This window comes from Glycine soja, chromosome 18, assembly GCF_004193775.1.
Source record: "Glycine soja cultivar W05 chromosome 18, ASM419377v2, whole genome shotgun sequence".
Classification (NCBI taxonomy): Eukaryota; Viridiplantae; Streptophyta; class Magnoliopsida; order Fabales; family Fabaceae; genus Glycine; species Glycine soja.
The window spans coordinates 3,137,307-3,153,335 of record NC_041019.1 but is presented as its reverse complement, the minus strand read 5'-3'; the positions used below and the strand labels follow the sequence as shown (position 1 = coordinate 3,153,335).

The 16,029-nt window shown below is 30.6% G+C and overlaps 2 protein-coding genes across 2 annotated transcripts; both read left to right on the top strand.

The window, feature by feature from the left end:
- The first annotated feature begins 6 nt into the window (after positions 1 to 6).
- LOC114395648 lies at positions 7 to 1,827 on the top strand. The gene is made up of 3 exons (XM_028357478.1): positions 7 to 148; positions 1,169 to 1,258; positions 1,365 to 1,827. Exons 1-3 carry the CDS (start codon positions 20 to 22, stop codon positions 1,743 to 1,745), a joined length of 600 nt encoding a protein of 199 aa, XP_028213279.1. The 5' UTR covers positions 7 to 19; the 3' UTR covers positions 1,746 to 1,827.
- A 3,188-nt stretch (positions 1,828 to 5,015) lies between these two features.
- On the top strand, positions 5,016 to 15,608 carry LOC114396221 (protein INVOLVED IN DE NOVO 2-like). Its single transcript, XM_028358126.1, has 10 exons — positions 5,016 to 5,114; positions 6,761 to 6,974; positions 7,663 to 7,874; positions 9,044 to 9,100; positions 9,193 to 9,468; positions 10,069 to 10,287; positions 10,457 to 10,582; positions 14,168 to 14,329; positions 15,255 to 15,380; positions 15,477 to 15,608. The coding sequence occupies exons 1-10, from the start codon at positions 5,016 to 5,018 to the stop codon at positions 15,606 to 15,608; spliced, it is 1,623 nt and encodes a 540-aa protein (XP_028213927.1).
- The last annotated feature ends 421 nt before the right edge of the window (positions 15,609 to 16,029 follow it).

Sequence of the window (16,029 nt, the reverse complement as noted above, 5' to 3'; positions counted from 1 at the left end):
AGTACAACAGTTGAAGGTCATGAACTCTATTATAAGTCATGAAATGGAATGTATGAAAAAAGAGCATGAGCAGATCAGCATGGAACTGAAGGAGAATAAGGCCATAAGTGATCTGCAGCAGAAGAACTTTACTGAGGTGATTCAAAAGGTCAGTAGCTATTGTATCATGCATCAAGAGTGTATATTACATGCTTAACTTTCCTAATTCTCATTTGAGAAATAAATTGGTACATGCTATTGCCCAAGATTTATGTTGAAAGTGTAGTTTATTTGAAATAAAAATTATTTTGGCATTGTTAAGGATGACATACTGTTTTTTTTAAGTATCTCTTAGATTTTTAGAATGTGAGTTTAGGCATAATTCAACCCCAAAAGTTAACTCGAAGAGGGTTGTCCCTCACTATATACTCTAACTTGACGTTATCTTTAGTCGATGTGTATGACTTGGGTTTTTTCCAATACATCTTCTCATACCCAACATTTCTTGGGCTTGATGTGTGAATAACATGGTGGGTCACCCTTTGAATTAATTTTGACACTAATTACATGTACATAAACTTAATAAAAGTTCATGCAGTCCTTCTTGTTATACACAACCAGCCAACTACATTGTGTATATATACATGAACAGTTTCATAAGATCAGGACAATCATGCTCTATGGTAAACACTCATAATTTATTTTGGTACATTAGAACTGGGTTCATCACCCCTCATACTTACACTCATTTGAATTGTAATTTGAAACATCTTCTTTTGTTAGTTGGAAACACTAGAATATTTAATGAGATAGCTCAGTGACGTTAAGTATTAAGAAAAACACTTTGTGAGAATTATGATGCTTTTCAAGCACAGAAAGCTCTATGACATGAATGTCTTTATAATTATAATCTAAACCATCATCATGGTCGTAACTTCATTCATACATAAACTATATAAAACAAAGGCCATGTAGTTTTATCTATCAGTTACGTTAGGGCCAATCTGCAATTATGCGATTCTTCAGGAAGTGGGATGCTATAGCAATTACTGAAAGATTAAACTAAATGGTCTTTGTTTTATTTGATTAAATTTACCGCTTGTCTATATTTTTGTGTCAGTGTAAATGTGCTTAAGATGATTGCAGAAGGCTTTTAATTTAACTTTGCAGACATTCATTGTGTTTTCAGAATGTAATGGAAATAAGCTCTCTTCAGTTTGCTGCTCTGAAGCAACAAGATGAGTATGAGAATGTATTGAAGCTGGCTGAAGTGCTAAAGGTCCGTGCTACCTGCAGTTTTTAAGCTTTGTAAGACTACATTAAAGTATACTTGTCAGTATCAAAATATCATATTAATTTTGCTATTCGACCATCTATCTATCTAGGAGAAGAATGAACAACTCAATGCACCACCAGCATCAGTCCCAGCACCCTCTGGCACCTCCATGCAGAGCTCAGACGTTCTAGTGCTGATGCTGCAGAGCCTCTACCATGGCTTATGCCTGCTGATGCAGAATATCCATGACTTGGCTCAGCATCGACCGATTATGAGCATGGAGGCATTCATGGCCCAGGTGGCCTGGCCAGGAGTCCAGTTTTTTCCTTTGGGGGGAGGTGAGGCTCCTACAGCCCAAGAGCCGCAGCCAGAAGCGTATCCAGAGTCGGAGGTCACACCAGAGGCTACTCCACAGATTTCTCCTGCTGCCACACCTCTAGTGGAGGTCTTCGAGGATGAGGATGATTTTTATCTTGATTTTTATGATTAAGATTTAGTTTAGTATGTTACTTTTTCAGCAAATTTTACAGCTTTTTGAACAGTTTACATATAGTGCAGTGGTTTGTTTTGTTTTGGAAATTTCTGTGTTTGTGAATGATTTTGAAATTGATCAATTGCATGATTTGAGTGAATTGGGATGTTAGATGACTTGCTTTAAACAAGTATGCGATAATTAGAAGAGAAAGAACATGAATTAGGGACACATGAATGAATTAGGGACACATGAGTGAAATTGTTAGTTTGTTTGACAGATAAATTATCAAGCCAATCATTAGCCATAACCCGCTAAATTTGGTAAACTTTGCACGTTAAACAATGGTCCATTGTTGGAAATAACTTTGGCGATTTCGCAATTTATGTTGCTTCACTTAGCTAGTATTTTGGTGATCTTGCACTTCATCAAACTATGGTTTAATAGACGGAAGATTTTGTTAAATTTTTAATTAAAAAAATCTTTTGCCTGTAGAAAGACGCGTGTATTTCTATAATTGTCTAAATTTATAACAAAATATCCTCTAGTTATGAAGCATAGAAATGAAAAAAAAATGCTTAGGAAATATAATTTAGTGTGGTTGTATATATGCGAGGGCTCCTTAATGTCAATCCTCACCGTTTATTATTTTTAAATCGGTGCAAAATAAAATGGGAGTTGATTGATGTGCCTTCTCCCTTCCCTCCTCTGTTGTTTCGTGAAAAAACAAGACAATTGGGTTAATGTGACAAGTGTGATTCTAGGTTTTGTGGCATTTTGAGAATGTACTTGTCCATAAACTAATTGTATGCTTAAAAAGAAATTAATGATGACATTTTTTAAAATAAGACCACAGTCATGCAATTCCATATATACATAATTGTTCAGCTGTCATCATGTGTTGGTCGGATAATTTCTATTTTTTGTTTTTTTAATGCATTCTTTTTAAGTATAAATATTATATCATTATTATTAATTAAAAATAAATAAATCATAATAAATTTAAATAAGCTTAATATTTTCTTAAACCGTTCAGTTAAAAATATAATTAATCTTATTTTTCATATTGTAATTATATTTCATGTACTCTTAAATATTTTAAAAAATTAATAAGTTTATTTATATAGTTATTTCAAAATTAATATTATACATAAATATAAAAATATATTTTAAACAAACCTATGCATTCACGGATTTTAAGTCTAGTATACAATACCAGAGTCTATATCTAATTTTATCAAAAATTTTAATTAATTAATTAGTTTATTAACTTAAAACTTTTACTAATTGTTAACTACTAATTTTTAAACTTCTAATTATTTTTTCTCTACTATCATAAATAAGTAGCCAAAGTAGGTGGTTTGACGATCTGCATAATTATGTGAAATGTGAATATGTAAAGTCTGTTCCGGTTTCCAACCCCACTTAAGGATGAGTTTTGTAGTGTGAAAATGAAAGGAGTAAAAGAAAATTGAGAATAAACATTTAAGTTAAAGTAGTATAATAAAAATGTAATACTAATAATGTAATTTGAACACAATCAAACCATTCCTAAATCTGCAACTCTTATCATGCCATTTTCCATCGTTTATAAATTCTGCTACTTCCCTAAACTGTAACTGTGCTTGTGCTTCAGTACTTTGTACTCTTCTCACCAAGATTGATAGCTTCTTCTATTTTGAGTGCAGGTTGACGCGTGACTAAATTTCTTTTATGGACTGACAAAAAACTGTAGTTCCTCTCTTCAGATTTCTTGTTACTGTTTCATTAGTGTTGAAGAACACATTTATCATAGATGTGTTTTTAGTGTACTTTATTTCGTTCAATATGCTAGTCTTTTTTTTTTATTATTATTATTTTACCACATAACTTGCAAGGTTCGGTTTAATTTGTTTCACGTCTGTTAGCCTTTCCTTAGAAGTATGAGTCCAGGTCTCCAGGAGATTGCGGACAAATAATGTCTGTTATTTTTTAGATTATGTATAAGAAGGAAGTAGTTTAATTTAATATTCCACACTGCAAAAACATTGAGGTGTAGTGTTGAAAGGAGCAAATAGAATAATCAATATAGATATTTGACAAAATCACCTGTTAATTTTTAATTTATCTTATTTTTTTGTTTATTTTTTTTATTTTACTTTTTAAAATGTTCACTTTGATTCTACATTAGAAGTGACTGGCTTGTTTTAAATAAGCGAAGGATTAAAGTGATTTTAAAAGATAAATCAGGAACTAAATAGATTTTTGACTTATATAGTGAGCTTATTTTGAGTGCAGGTTGATCGATGTTTGACTAAATTTCTAAAGTATTCATATTTATTTTTGCTGTTTTACTAGTGTTGGAGAGCGCATGTATCATGGATGTTTTTTCAGTGTAATTTATTTCGTCCATTGTTTGGCTTAAGTTTCATAAGTTCGACATTAGATGTTAATGAACAGTATTTCATCGTATAACTTGCATGGTTGGGTTCGTTTAATGATTTCTTTAAAGGAATCAGTTTTACTGGTTAAATTAGTTATTCATAGCTTGCTGTTTTGCTTCAATCTCTTCTGGAAGTAAAATGAATTATTTATACTTATAATGGCCTTACAGACAAATCTAAAATTGAGGAAGTTTCATTATAAGCTTTGTATAATATGATTTTTTTATTAAATGTTTTTAATTCAATTAATTAGTTTATCCACCTTTCACTAATTTTTTACTTCTAATATTTAACTATTTTATAAATTTCCACCAAAGTTCCAATTAAATGAAGTGAGTTTTCTCATAGAAACTGACTCTACTTCAATCTATTAGATTAAAAACTAACTCAATCTATATTATATGACTTCATTGATCCAATATAATTTTACATAACAAAAAAATTAAACAAATATTATCTTACTAAATTATTTGTTTCTCACAATAAAACTTTACATTAAAGGGGCCATTATTTGAATTACACAAAGTTTATATGATATAGTGATATATGAAAAGAAAGAAATTGAAAAAAAAATAATGATGATTTTTTGAATTAACCGAAAAAATGAGTTTTAATATTTAAATATTAGTATCTTTGGGATTTAAACTTTCTCGTTCACGTTGGGAATGAGAAAAGTCTTGCTACCTTATTTTAATTTCTAACCAATGAGGCCACTATCAATGTCATTCTTCATTTTCTACGGATCTTGCGATCATACAACGAACATCCACGCTGAACTCCTAGCCATTTATCATGGACTTCATTGTGGAATCAGATTCTCTCACGTCGATCATGTTCATCAACAACATAAGATAGAGAAGGCAACATGTGTGCCGACAAGCTTGCTAAAGCTTGGTGCCTCATCCCTCCTTTAATTTATGCAGCTATTCTGGATTCTTGTCTCACACCTGATGTTATTGGAACTGTGTTTTTGTGTATGTAGTTTCTTATTTCCTTTCTTGATGATAAAAAAAATGGCATTCTTCATCATGAATCCAAGTTCCTTTCTTTCCTCTTCATCACACAAACCACTAAACCATTCCATTTGCGTGCCTAAAAGAGAGTTTTGTATATATAATTACTAAATTTTAAGTTAAGATTGATAAATTAAATATTTCTTTGGTGTTGTTTTATATCAAATATTTATTAACTAGTTTTACATCTATTTTTATCAAATACTTTTAATTTAATTTATCAACCTTTAACTTTTTCTTAATTAAGTTATCAAATATTTGTTAAGTCAAAAAAAAGAGTAGTACTAATATTTTAACTGAACGTGTGAGTTCCATTTAGTTTTTAGTGAAAAGTTTATTGTCAAAAGTAGCTAGTGTGACCATTACCATTCCCTACACTGATAAATGTAGATTTTCTTTATCATTGCAGAGATATATGTAGATGTAGATTAATAGAAAGAAGCTAAAAATAATAATTATAATTTTTCATTTAACTGGGAAAAGAAACTTTTAAATATCATTTCTTTTTGGGAATGAGAAGAGTCTTACCTAAATTTAACCAATGAGATAACTCTAGTACAATGAATCTGATAATTAAGCTACTTTTATAAATCTGTGTAATTTTCCATAGTCTAAAAGTACTCATGGAATTATAGTTTCGCAAGGTACCTACTCTACCTCAACATAGCTAGTCATATTGCACTCTTCTCAGGTACTACTTCTCTTTGTACAATTTCATTTGCATTTGGATGTTTGAGCCAAGGTTTTCTCTTTCTCCATTCTGTTCGTGTTTACGTTCTTTTGCCTTTTCGTTTTTTTATTTTTATGTTTATGATATGCATTTGTCGTAGGTTTTAAAAATAAAAAATAAAAAATAAAAAACTGACGCGTGGTGTTGTTTCTGAGACTTCTAATATAAGAATTTCGACTTTTCCATTTCAGTTTTACCTTTTATGCTGCATGCAAGGGTTCATGACTTTCATAAGCATTTGGGCTCATTTATATACTAGTGTTTTCTCTACATGTGTTGAAGTTTTGTATTCCCCCTTGTTATTACTTGCATTTTTCTTTTAATATTTTAAGGTTGGCTGTAGAAAATAGAAATAATATAAGAGTTTAAAAAAATGATTTCACATCTCCAATGGAGTGTATATATTTAGTCATATACCTTGGAGGAAGAGAGGAATAGAAAATGAAAGAGGGAGAGGAAAGGAGATAAATATAATGCCGGATCCAAGTTGAGCTGAGGGTCCTTATTTTGAAAGAAACATAGGAGTATATACTTATATATTGTTATTTTTTCGAAATTTGTTTTTATAATTTGATCCCGTTGCCTTTAATTTTTAATTTATTGTTAATTTTTATCTTTTAATGATTATGTTTTTCTCCTTTTATATTTTATTTTGTTGGACGTTTCATTTTATTTCCATATGATAACAAAAATTATTAATTTTCTTAAAAAATAATTTATCTCACTGACTTATATTAAGGCTATTAGAATGAGAAGGAGGGGAGATAGAAACAAGAGTGTAAGGTGAATGTAAAAAGTGGGGGAGTATGTCGATATTTAATTAAGTAGATTTTGATTCTGGCGATTTGAATCCGTATTGATTTGCAGATGGAGAACCATAGTTGTGAGGAGAATACGAGCAAGCAAAGCATGGCTTTTGTGAGCCTAAAGGAGGTGGTTGAAAACCAGAAACAGAAAATTATTGATGTGGAGGATAATAATCTTTTGAAAGCTGACTGCAAGAGCGAACTCAACAAATCCTTAAAAATTGTTATGAAGATGGTTAAGAAGGAAGCTATGCTGGATAAGGAATGTCAGAAAGGTATATATTATCTTTATTCTGGAATTTATTGAGGCTATCATTAGAAATAAATTGTTGTTTTGTGATGTGTTATTTCTTTTGACAAAACTTTGGAGATTTTAAATTTTTCTTCACCATTTTTTCAAATTATGCATGCAGTCTGTATTTGAATTTATTTGGATATTGTTTCTTTCTGTCAACATGTCATTTGTTCATGTAAAACTCAGAAGATACTTGAAAGGATATATAGATTGTGAATCTCAATGAATCATGATACAATTATTGACCTACTGTCCAAATATATAAATTTTCTTCCTTTATTTTTATTTCATAAACGGATTGCTTTACTACTGTTTTTGGTTCTATTCTCATAAACTGAACACTATAATTTTTTTTTATTTTGTTAACTGTGCTGATTTCTTTACCTTAATTAAACCTCGAGTAAATGTAAAACTAAAATTTAATCCAAATTATGATTAATAATCTTCAGTTGTTATTTGCAATTTAATCCAGAAGTCTCGTCTATTTAATTTTACTCGGAATATATGTGCTTTGTCAGTGTCTCATCCCTTCTTCATGATTTTGGTTTGATCTTTTCATATTTGAGCTTCTTTTCTGGACTTAGTTTCTTGCATACAACATCATTGTAATTTAGTATTGCATGTTTCCTGTATTTTGTACCGTGAAAATTAAACTTCATACGTTTCAGAACTAAAACAGATTAAAGTTCTGAACTCTAAAATGAGTCGTGACATTGAATGTATTAAGAAAGAGAACGAGAAGATTACAAAGGAACTTGAAGAGAGCAAAGCACTGCAAAAAAAATTTACACAGCAAAATGGGCTGATCATGAAGGAATTAGGAGAAAGTAGAGCACTCAATGATATGCAACATAAAAATTTCACTGAAGAGATTCGAAAGGTTAGTAACAATAAGTAACTTTGGATGTATGGTTAACTCAACGGAAGCATGTGTATTCTTTAACCAATTATAGGGTTATTTATGACTGAGCATGTGTTTGTTCCAATAATCTGATCAGGTGAATCCAAAAATTAGTTTTGGTATAATTTGAGGATGAGTTTGCGTTAGGATGTTACTCTTGATCCCTACTAAAATTATTTCTAACCCCTACTTAGAGGGAAAAAGTCCATTTTAGCCCATTTTAAATTCCTAACCCCTCCTTTTCCCTCAACCCCTAAGTGGCACCCCATTCCCCTTTCTCCTTTTTTCTTCTGCTTCCCTTCTCCTTCCCCACCTACTCCTCCTCCTCAACCCTTCCCTTCTCACTTTTTTCCGCAAACCATCCCTTACCCAACCTTCTGATAATTTTTTTTCTAGGTTATGGTTAGCAACAGAATTGTGATTTTGCTATAAATGTCTCTACAACTGAAATAATGAAATTACAAATCCGTTCTAGATTTTCTGACATATATATATATTAAGTTGATAGTGTGTTTCATTTTTTTTTTTTTTTGTGTTTGTAGACTGTTTAAACAACACGTGCCTAGTAGTAACAATAATTATTCAATTGATCCATAAAACAAACATGGATAAACAACAATTAAATAAATGCTGATAATATAGGCTTTTTTGAAATAAAGTAAACAAACAACGTACTATTTTGATAAAGCAAAAATATATCTACACAGATTTGATTTAACAAGCATCAGAGTAAATTTCATCATCAGATCTTGGTTTCATCGGTTTGCATAGAAGGATAAGGAGAGATCAGCCAAAATTTACATTCAACTCAATCAGACCTTTGCTACTAAATTTTAAAAAGATGAAAAATATTTTTTCCACATCATCTTCACATTTAAACTTCATACACTCGTATTCAACACAATCGTCACCAACGCAAATTAGTTGATGGTAAAAAGATCAAGTAAACTTCATACACTATGACATTCAAGCAATATCTTTTCGGATGATGGAATCCATCCTATTAACATTCCTAGTCAAATACACCCATTTGTCTATTTATTTTATCTGTTTAAGTGTGTGATTAGTTAAGATGCTTGTAAAAGGTCCTTGTTTCTCACTAAAGTTGTTTGTGTTTTTAGAATGTAATGCAAATTGGCTCCCTTCAGGTGGCTCTGAAGCTAAAGAAAGATAATAATGTTTCAGCATTGGATAAAGAACTAAAGGTCGGTGTTACATGTTTTTAAGCTTTGTAAATGAAGTATCAATGTTGGTATCAGAATAGGAAATTTTCAATGGCATTTGAATACCTATCCAGGTTGAAAATGAACGACTCAATGCCAAAGTGATTCAGCTGGAAAAACAATTAGAAAGCATTCAAGAGCTAGAATTGGAGAATCAACAACTTAAAGAGAAATTAGATGTGATGAAGCACATGGAAGATGAATTTCTGAATATGGTTGGTGCTTTACATATGAATGTAGTGGAAAAGGAGCGGTCACTTAGAGACTCAGAAGATTTCAACCAGTCACTGATCATTAAAGAGCGTGAGATCAATGATGAGCTTCAAAAAGCTCGAAAGACATTGATTAAGGTAAGAATTTTCTTTTATGACATATATCTTCGGTTTTCCTAATGGGATAGGGCATTTTGTTGTTATTTGTATGGTGATATTTATCTTTGGTTTTAGAGTGATGATTCTATATATGAATGAATTTGGGAGAGCATGTCAATCAGGTTTAGTTTTATGATTCTTATTTTTAATTTGGCAGTCATTGGATGATTAGGGGCCTTTGTCATTCATCTGATGATGATATTGCTTGCATGTTTGATGTGTTTTGTGATTTGAATATGATTTTAATTGAATGATGTAGTCACTCTGGATTTCCTAAGACTATTTTGATAAAAAATTTCAAAAGTAATTTTAGGAAAAGAAAATAAGAGAAAATTTTATGAACTTTTTTATAAGTTAAATTAGTTTACTCATAAGTTAAAAATCATAACTAATATGAGAGAGTTTCTCCCCATTAGCTTATAAGCTGAATTTAACTTATAGAAACATGTTTCATTTTTATTTTTTTTGAAGTATTTCTGGAAAAGTTTATCTAATCAGACTCTGGCTAAAAGTTGCTTTAGTTTTCTACTTTTCTATATTGTTTTCGAGATCTGCTAATAATGTCTTCCTCTATGATAGGGCATTGCGGAGATATCAAGTCTTGATGGCAATATTGATGTGAAACAAATGGGACAAATAGACACAGAGCCTTTTGTTAAGGCTTTGACAGGGAGGAGAAGATATAATAAAGAGGAAGCAGAGCAAATAGCTTTGGAGACATGTTCATTATGGCAAAAGGATCTGGGAGACCCCCATTGGTATCCATTCAAAATAGTCACAATTGGTGGGAAATCAAAGGTGCAACTTTGTTAGACACATTGATCTCCTTAAATGATAGTAATAGTATCTTTCACTCTTGATAGAATTTGTCTCATCCCGTTAACATTTGTGTGCTGTATGTTTTTTACAAGGTAATGAATATCATGAAAAAGAAGTTGAGAATGTGTATGAACTGGGTTTTTTTCAGGAAATTATAAATGACGAAGATGGAAGGCTAAAAAGATTGAAAAAGGAAATGGGTGTTGGAGCATATAAAGCGGTCGTGGCAGCTCTGATAGAAATGAATGAATACAATCCAAGTGGGAGGTTCATGGTAAGAGAATTGTGGAACAACGAAGAAGATAGGAGAGCTACATTGGAAGAAGGAATTGAATTCGTGTTAAATCAAACAAAAACAAAAAGAAGGAAAATACATCAAATGGTGGATGATGAATCAGGTGAGAATAGTGAGGAAGTGTCTAGTGTTCGAAGGCCCTCTGCAAGAAAAGATGTATAATTCACCAAGGTCGATAGTGAGCTTATTCCATTTTGAGTGCAGGTTGACGCGTGACTAAAGTACTAACAAACACTGTTGTTCCTCTCTTCAGATTTCTTGTTACTGTTTCATTAGTGTTGGAGATCACATTTATCATGGATGTGTTTTTGGTATACTTTATTTCGTTCAATACTATGTTAGTCTTTCTTTTTTATTTCACCGTAGAAGTTGCAACTCGCAAGTTTGGTTATTTTCTCCTTTGTTTAGCCTTTTCTATCCAGTTTAAGTGGAAATGATTTATTTATACGAATCAGTTTACATTCCATGTGTTCATTGCTTGCTGTATGTTCATCTATGAAGATACCTCTATCTTTACAGTCAGGATGTTCTACAATAGGGTTGGTAATTATTGGAAATGTAAATTGACAATAACTATAGGTTATTATAAGTAATTCCAACCTGAACTAGTATTTCCATTAGTTCATATTATAGTCAGAGAGAATGCACAGAATTTGAGGCTTTCAATGTGTTGCATCAAGATTATCAAACTGAACTTCACTTTATTTCTGGTTTTAGTTTAAAAGGGATTACAGTATAACTGTGTCTTCATTTTATTTACATCTTGTCAAGGTTAAGGCCACTAGCTTAAGTTGTAGTAGCTTAGGTTTAAGTTACGTTGCATAAAACTATTTAAAAAGTTAGTTAATAATAATTAAATTATAAATATTCGATAAAATTAGTATTGAAATAGCTAAAATAATGAAAAATGATAAAAAAAAATTATAAAATCATGATTTATTTAAAAAGAGTAACTAGGAAATTAGATAAATATATTGAGGATAAAAATAAAAAAAAATTAGAAATTAGAGTTTTAAAGAACATTATTTTAAGTAGTATTTTAAAAAACATTAGAAACTACTAAAAAAGTTTATTTTTCGAACAATCAAATAAATTTTTAATTAATAAAAAAAAATTAAAAACGATTTGAAATATCTTCTCCAACATCATCTTAAGTTTTGGGCAGGATATATTGTGTTTGATAAGAGAGACAAAAAAGATAAGTGTGAGTTGATTTAGCTTATTCGATTGCCCCTAGGCTTCTTTTTTTTGGGAAAAATATAAATTATATTAAACCCAAAATGATACAACAATAAACGGGGCATATCCCGAAGCTAGAGAAAATAAAAAATCTCCCTAATACAAGAAGGTCTATATCAAGATGTTAAAACAAATGCAACATGTGTGCTTGTCTAAGAAACTTAATCTTGCTAATAACCTTTATTATAGAAAATTGATAATCTTCAAAAATCAGCTTGTTCATAGACAGCCAGATGCAATAGACCTATAGTCAGACAACGAAATTTTCCTTGAACACCTGATGTGGATCTGTCCCTAATTAAAGAATCAGTAATGCGCTGCAAAGAAGTGAAACGCTTGCGAAAAGAAGTCAAATCACAAATATGAGCCCAAACTGAAAGAGATTTCCTGCAAGAAAAGAACAAATGAACATTTGACAAATAATGTGTATATGTTATGTAGTCATGGAGAAGAATGAATGCCGGAAATTGAGGATAAATAATGCCAATTATTTTTATTTTATTTTTTGACAATGTTTAAGGAGGAAGGAGTTTAATGTAATATTCTACACTACAAAAACATTGAGGTGTAGTGTTAACAGGAGCAACAAAACAATGAATATAAATCTTTATTCTCAGACAAAACGAAATGGAAATAAAGAAAAATTCTAGCATGAACCATTCAAAGTTGAAAGTTTCACCTGTTTTAGAAAGAAAGAAGACATATTATTTAATAAAAAAATTATTGTGATTACTTTTAATATTTTTTAAAATGTTATTCTCCAGGTCCTTAGTTATAAGTCTGTTTCAACTAAGAGCATAAAAAATATTTAACTAATTCACACTCTTTATAAAAATAATTAATTTAGTTAATCACATTAAATATCTGATAATTATTTATATTATTATTACAAAATTCTCATTTTTTTATCTTTTTATTCAATTAATTGTTTTTTTATTAATGTTTGAAAAAAAATAATTAACTAAAGGTACATAGAAAAAAAATAATTAATACATCTAAAAATAAAAAAAAAATCTTATAAAAATTACTAAAAATAATCTTATAGATAGGAACGAAGTTACTACTTAAATTTATTCTTTAAAAAATAGATAATATTGTTTTATTCTTAATACGTAGTACCTTGCTAGATATTTTCCCCTGGTAGTTTTATATTAAAAACTCCTTAACACTATTTTTCACTCTAATCAAATATCTTTTTTTATAATATATAATCATCATAATTGAAATATAAAACTAAGTAGTAATTATTAACTAATTTTTTAACTTTTAATATTTTTTCTCCTTACCCATTGTCATAAGTAGGTGGTGTCACGATATACATAATGATGCAACATTAAAAAATTTTCATTATTTAACGTTATTCCGATTATTACCTTCATTTATTCACTTATCCTAATCATGATCTCTATTGTGAAAGAACATAAATTATTTAATTTCTCTTAATCCCTTAAGAGCTACATCAAATAATTTGCATTAGAGTAAAGATGCATAATTCAGGCTAAATATATATCATTTTATCCCTAGATATGGATTACCTAGATGTTCTTTTCAAGTTCTTAGGATGTAAATATTTCTCAATACATAAACCCTATAACACTACATGTGCATGGATGATTAGGCCAGAAACATGACAATAAACTCAGAAAAGAGACAATAATATCAAAATATATAACATTAAATAGATACTGAGAATCATTATATTAAAAGTGTTTGATTGTTGAGCTCCCCAACCATTGGTGATTTAGTCTTTCTCTCTTCTCTCATGCCCTAGCCCTATTTATGTCTCAACTGCCTTTCAGTTCTTCAAGTTTCCCTCCTTTTCTCCTTTAAAACGCAGCATAGTGTGCGCGCTGAGTGCATGTGCAAAGTCCAGTCACATAAGTGATCGTGTGCTAAGCTACCAGATGCTCGCTAAGCTGTCAGATGTGGGCTAAGCCGCCAGATGCGCGCTACAACTGGACTCCAGGTTGACTCCTCGTGTTGAGCAGTTATTAACGCGCTGAGCGCTACTCTAGTTCTTCAACCATCTTTCAAGCCTCTTAATTCTACAAAAAAAATACACAAAAAACAATGTAAATTAACTAACTTGAGCATCCACGAGATAAAAACTCAGAAGAAACTAAATTTTTAATGTTTTAATCGAGAAAAAGCATTAAAAGAGAAGAAAGTAAATAATTATGTAAGCATAACAATTATCATAGATGAATGTAAAAGTTAAAGTGTGTAAAAAACGTTGATGATGATTTAATACTTAGTTTTAGGCCCATTGGTTTGTCCAAAAACTAAGTAGTTTTTCATTTGCACACTTTGAATATCACTATGCAGATGACGACCCATATTCTTGAGGAGGCTATGAGTAAGCAGAGCAATACTTTTGTTAGCCTTAAGGAGGAAATTGAAGGCCAGAAACAGAAAATTATTGGTGTGGAACATAAGAATATTGAGAAAGATGTTTGTATGAAAAAACTCAATGAATCTTTGAACATGGTAATGGAGATGATGAAGAAGGAAAATTAGCATGAGGAATGCAAGCAAGGTATATCATGTTTATTTTGAAAAAAAACATTGTTTTGTGATGTGTTTTTTTTATATAAAAAAAAACTTGGCAGATTTTAAATATTTCTTCATTATATTTGCAAACTATACCTGCGGTTCAAAATTGAATTTACTTAGTGCATACAGCGCCAGCGGTAAATCAGTTGTTTCAGAGATGCTTGAAAGGATAGATTGAGAACTTCAAAAGTATTGTCACTTGAAGTTGAAAGGAAATACCTACTGATAATATTTTCATTGTAGACAGCTTTGGTCAATGCAGAAGATTAAACTAAAATGTACCATTGGATTTATATATGCCATGTATCTTCTTTTCATGAATCAGGGCTTGATCTTTTCATCTATGAGCTTCTTTTCTGTCTTGATTTTTCCAATTTTTTTTTTTTTTGCTATTTTTTGTTAGTTTACTTTTATACTTATCAGAATTACAGAAGATAAAGGTCATGAACTCTAACGAGTCGTGACCTGGAATGTGTAAAGACAGAACATGGATGGAAAAAAAAAGGAATTGGAGGAGAGTAAAAACTTGAATGATGTGCTGCAGAAGAAACTTACCGAGGAAAAACGATCATCATGGGTCAGTAGCAATCATTACCTTTGATGTATATGGTTTTCTATGATCAAATTTACCCCGTCTATTTATTCTAGGAATTTTATGTTTGCTGAAAATGCTTTTGGAAGGCTTTAATTTGTTTAACACTGAAGGCGTTTATTGTTTTTTCAGAAAGTATTGTTATATAACATTAACAACATTAGGAAATCTACTATGCTACAAGAAGAGCTGAAGGGTCATGTTACCTGTTTTTAAGTTTTGTGAACGAAGAAAGTATGTTGGTCATTATCCGGATTATCTTTTCAGGTTCAAAATGAACAATTTAACGCGAAAGTAGTTCAGCTGGAAAATCAAATACAATGCAATCAAAAGCTGGAATGGGAGAATCAGCAACTTAAAGGGAAAGCTATGAAGCTACAAGAAGAGTTACAGGTTAGTGTTACTTGCTTTAAAGTTTTGTAAATGAGGTAAGTATCTTGGTTATTTTCAGAATAGTGTGTTATTAATCACCTTTTATTATCTATTCAGGTTCAAAATCAAAAGCTCAATTCGAAAGTAGTTCAGCTGGAAAATCAAATACAGTGTAATCAAAAGCTGGAATTGGAGAATCAGCAACTTAAAGGGAAGTTAGCTAGACGTAATGAAGCTCATGGAAGATGAGCTTCTGAAAACGGTGGGTACTTTACATTTGAAAGCAATGGAAAAGGATGGGTCACTTAAAGATGCAGAAGATTTCAGCCAATCATTAATCATTATAGAGCGTGAGAGGAATGACGAGCTTCAGAAAGCTCGAAAGAAATTAATTATGGTATTGTTTTTTTAAAAAAATTATCTTCTGTTAATGAGTGATACTTCATTGAATGAATTTGGGAAAATTATGGCCTTGGTTAATTATGTATTTGATGATGATTTTTTACTTGCATGTTTAATGTTTTATTTAATTGCATTTGAATTACAATTTTAATTGATATAATGGAATTCATATGATGAAAGTTGAAGAAAAATGTGATATCAATTTACAGTTTTCTTACAGTGCATTTTAATTAAAGTTTTCTTGTACTGTAATGAATAGACCTATTGT

Bases quoted from the DNA above. Each gene is read 5' to 3' on its own strand.
- LOC114395648 (XM_028357478.1), top strand. From the start codon at position 20: ATGAACTCTATTATAAGTCATGAAATGGAATGTATGAAAAAAGAGCAT. The intron at 149-1,168 runs GTCAGTAGCTAT...TTGTGTTTTCAG, and splicing joins TTACTGAGGTGATTCAAAAG to AATGTAATGGAAATAAGCTC. The intron at 1,259-1,364 runs GTCCGTGCTACC...CTATCTATCTAG, and splicing joins AGCTGGCTGAAGTGCTAAAG to GAGAAGAATGAACAACTCAA.
- LOC114396221 (XM_028358126.1), top strand. From the start codon at position 5,016: ATGTGTGCCGACAAGCTTGCTAAAGCTTGGTGCCTCATCCCTCCTTTA. The intron at 14,330-15,254 runs GTAATGGAGATG...TTATCTTTTCAG, and splicing joins TCAATGAATCTTTGAACATG to GTTCAAAATGAACAATTTAA. The intron at 15,381-15,476 runs GTTAGTGTTACT...TTATCTATTCAG, and splicing joins AGCTACAAGAAGAGTTACAG to GTTCAAAATCAAAAGCTCAA.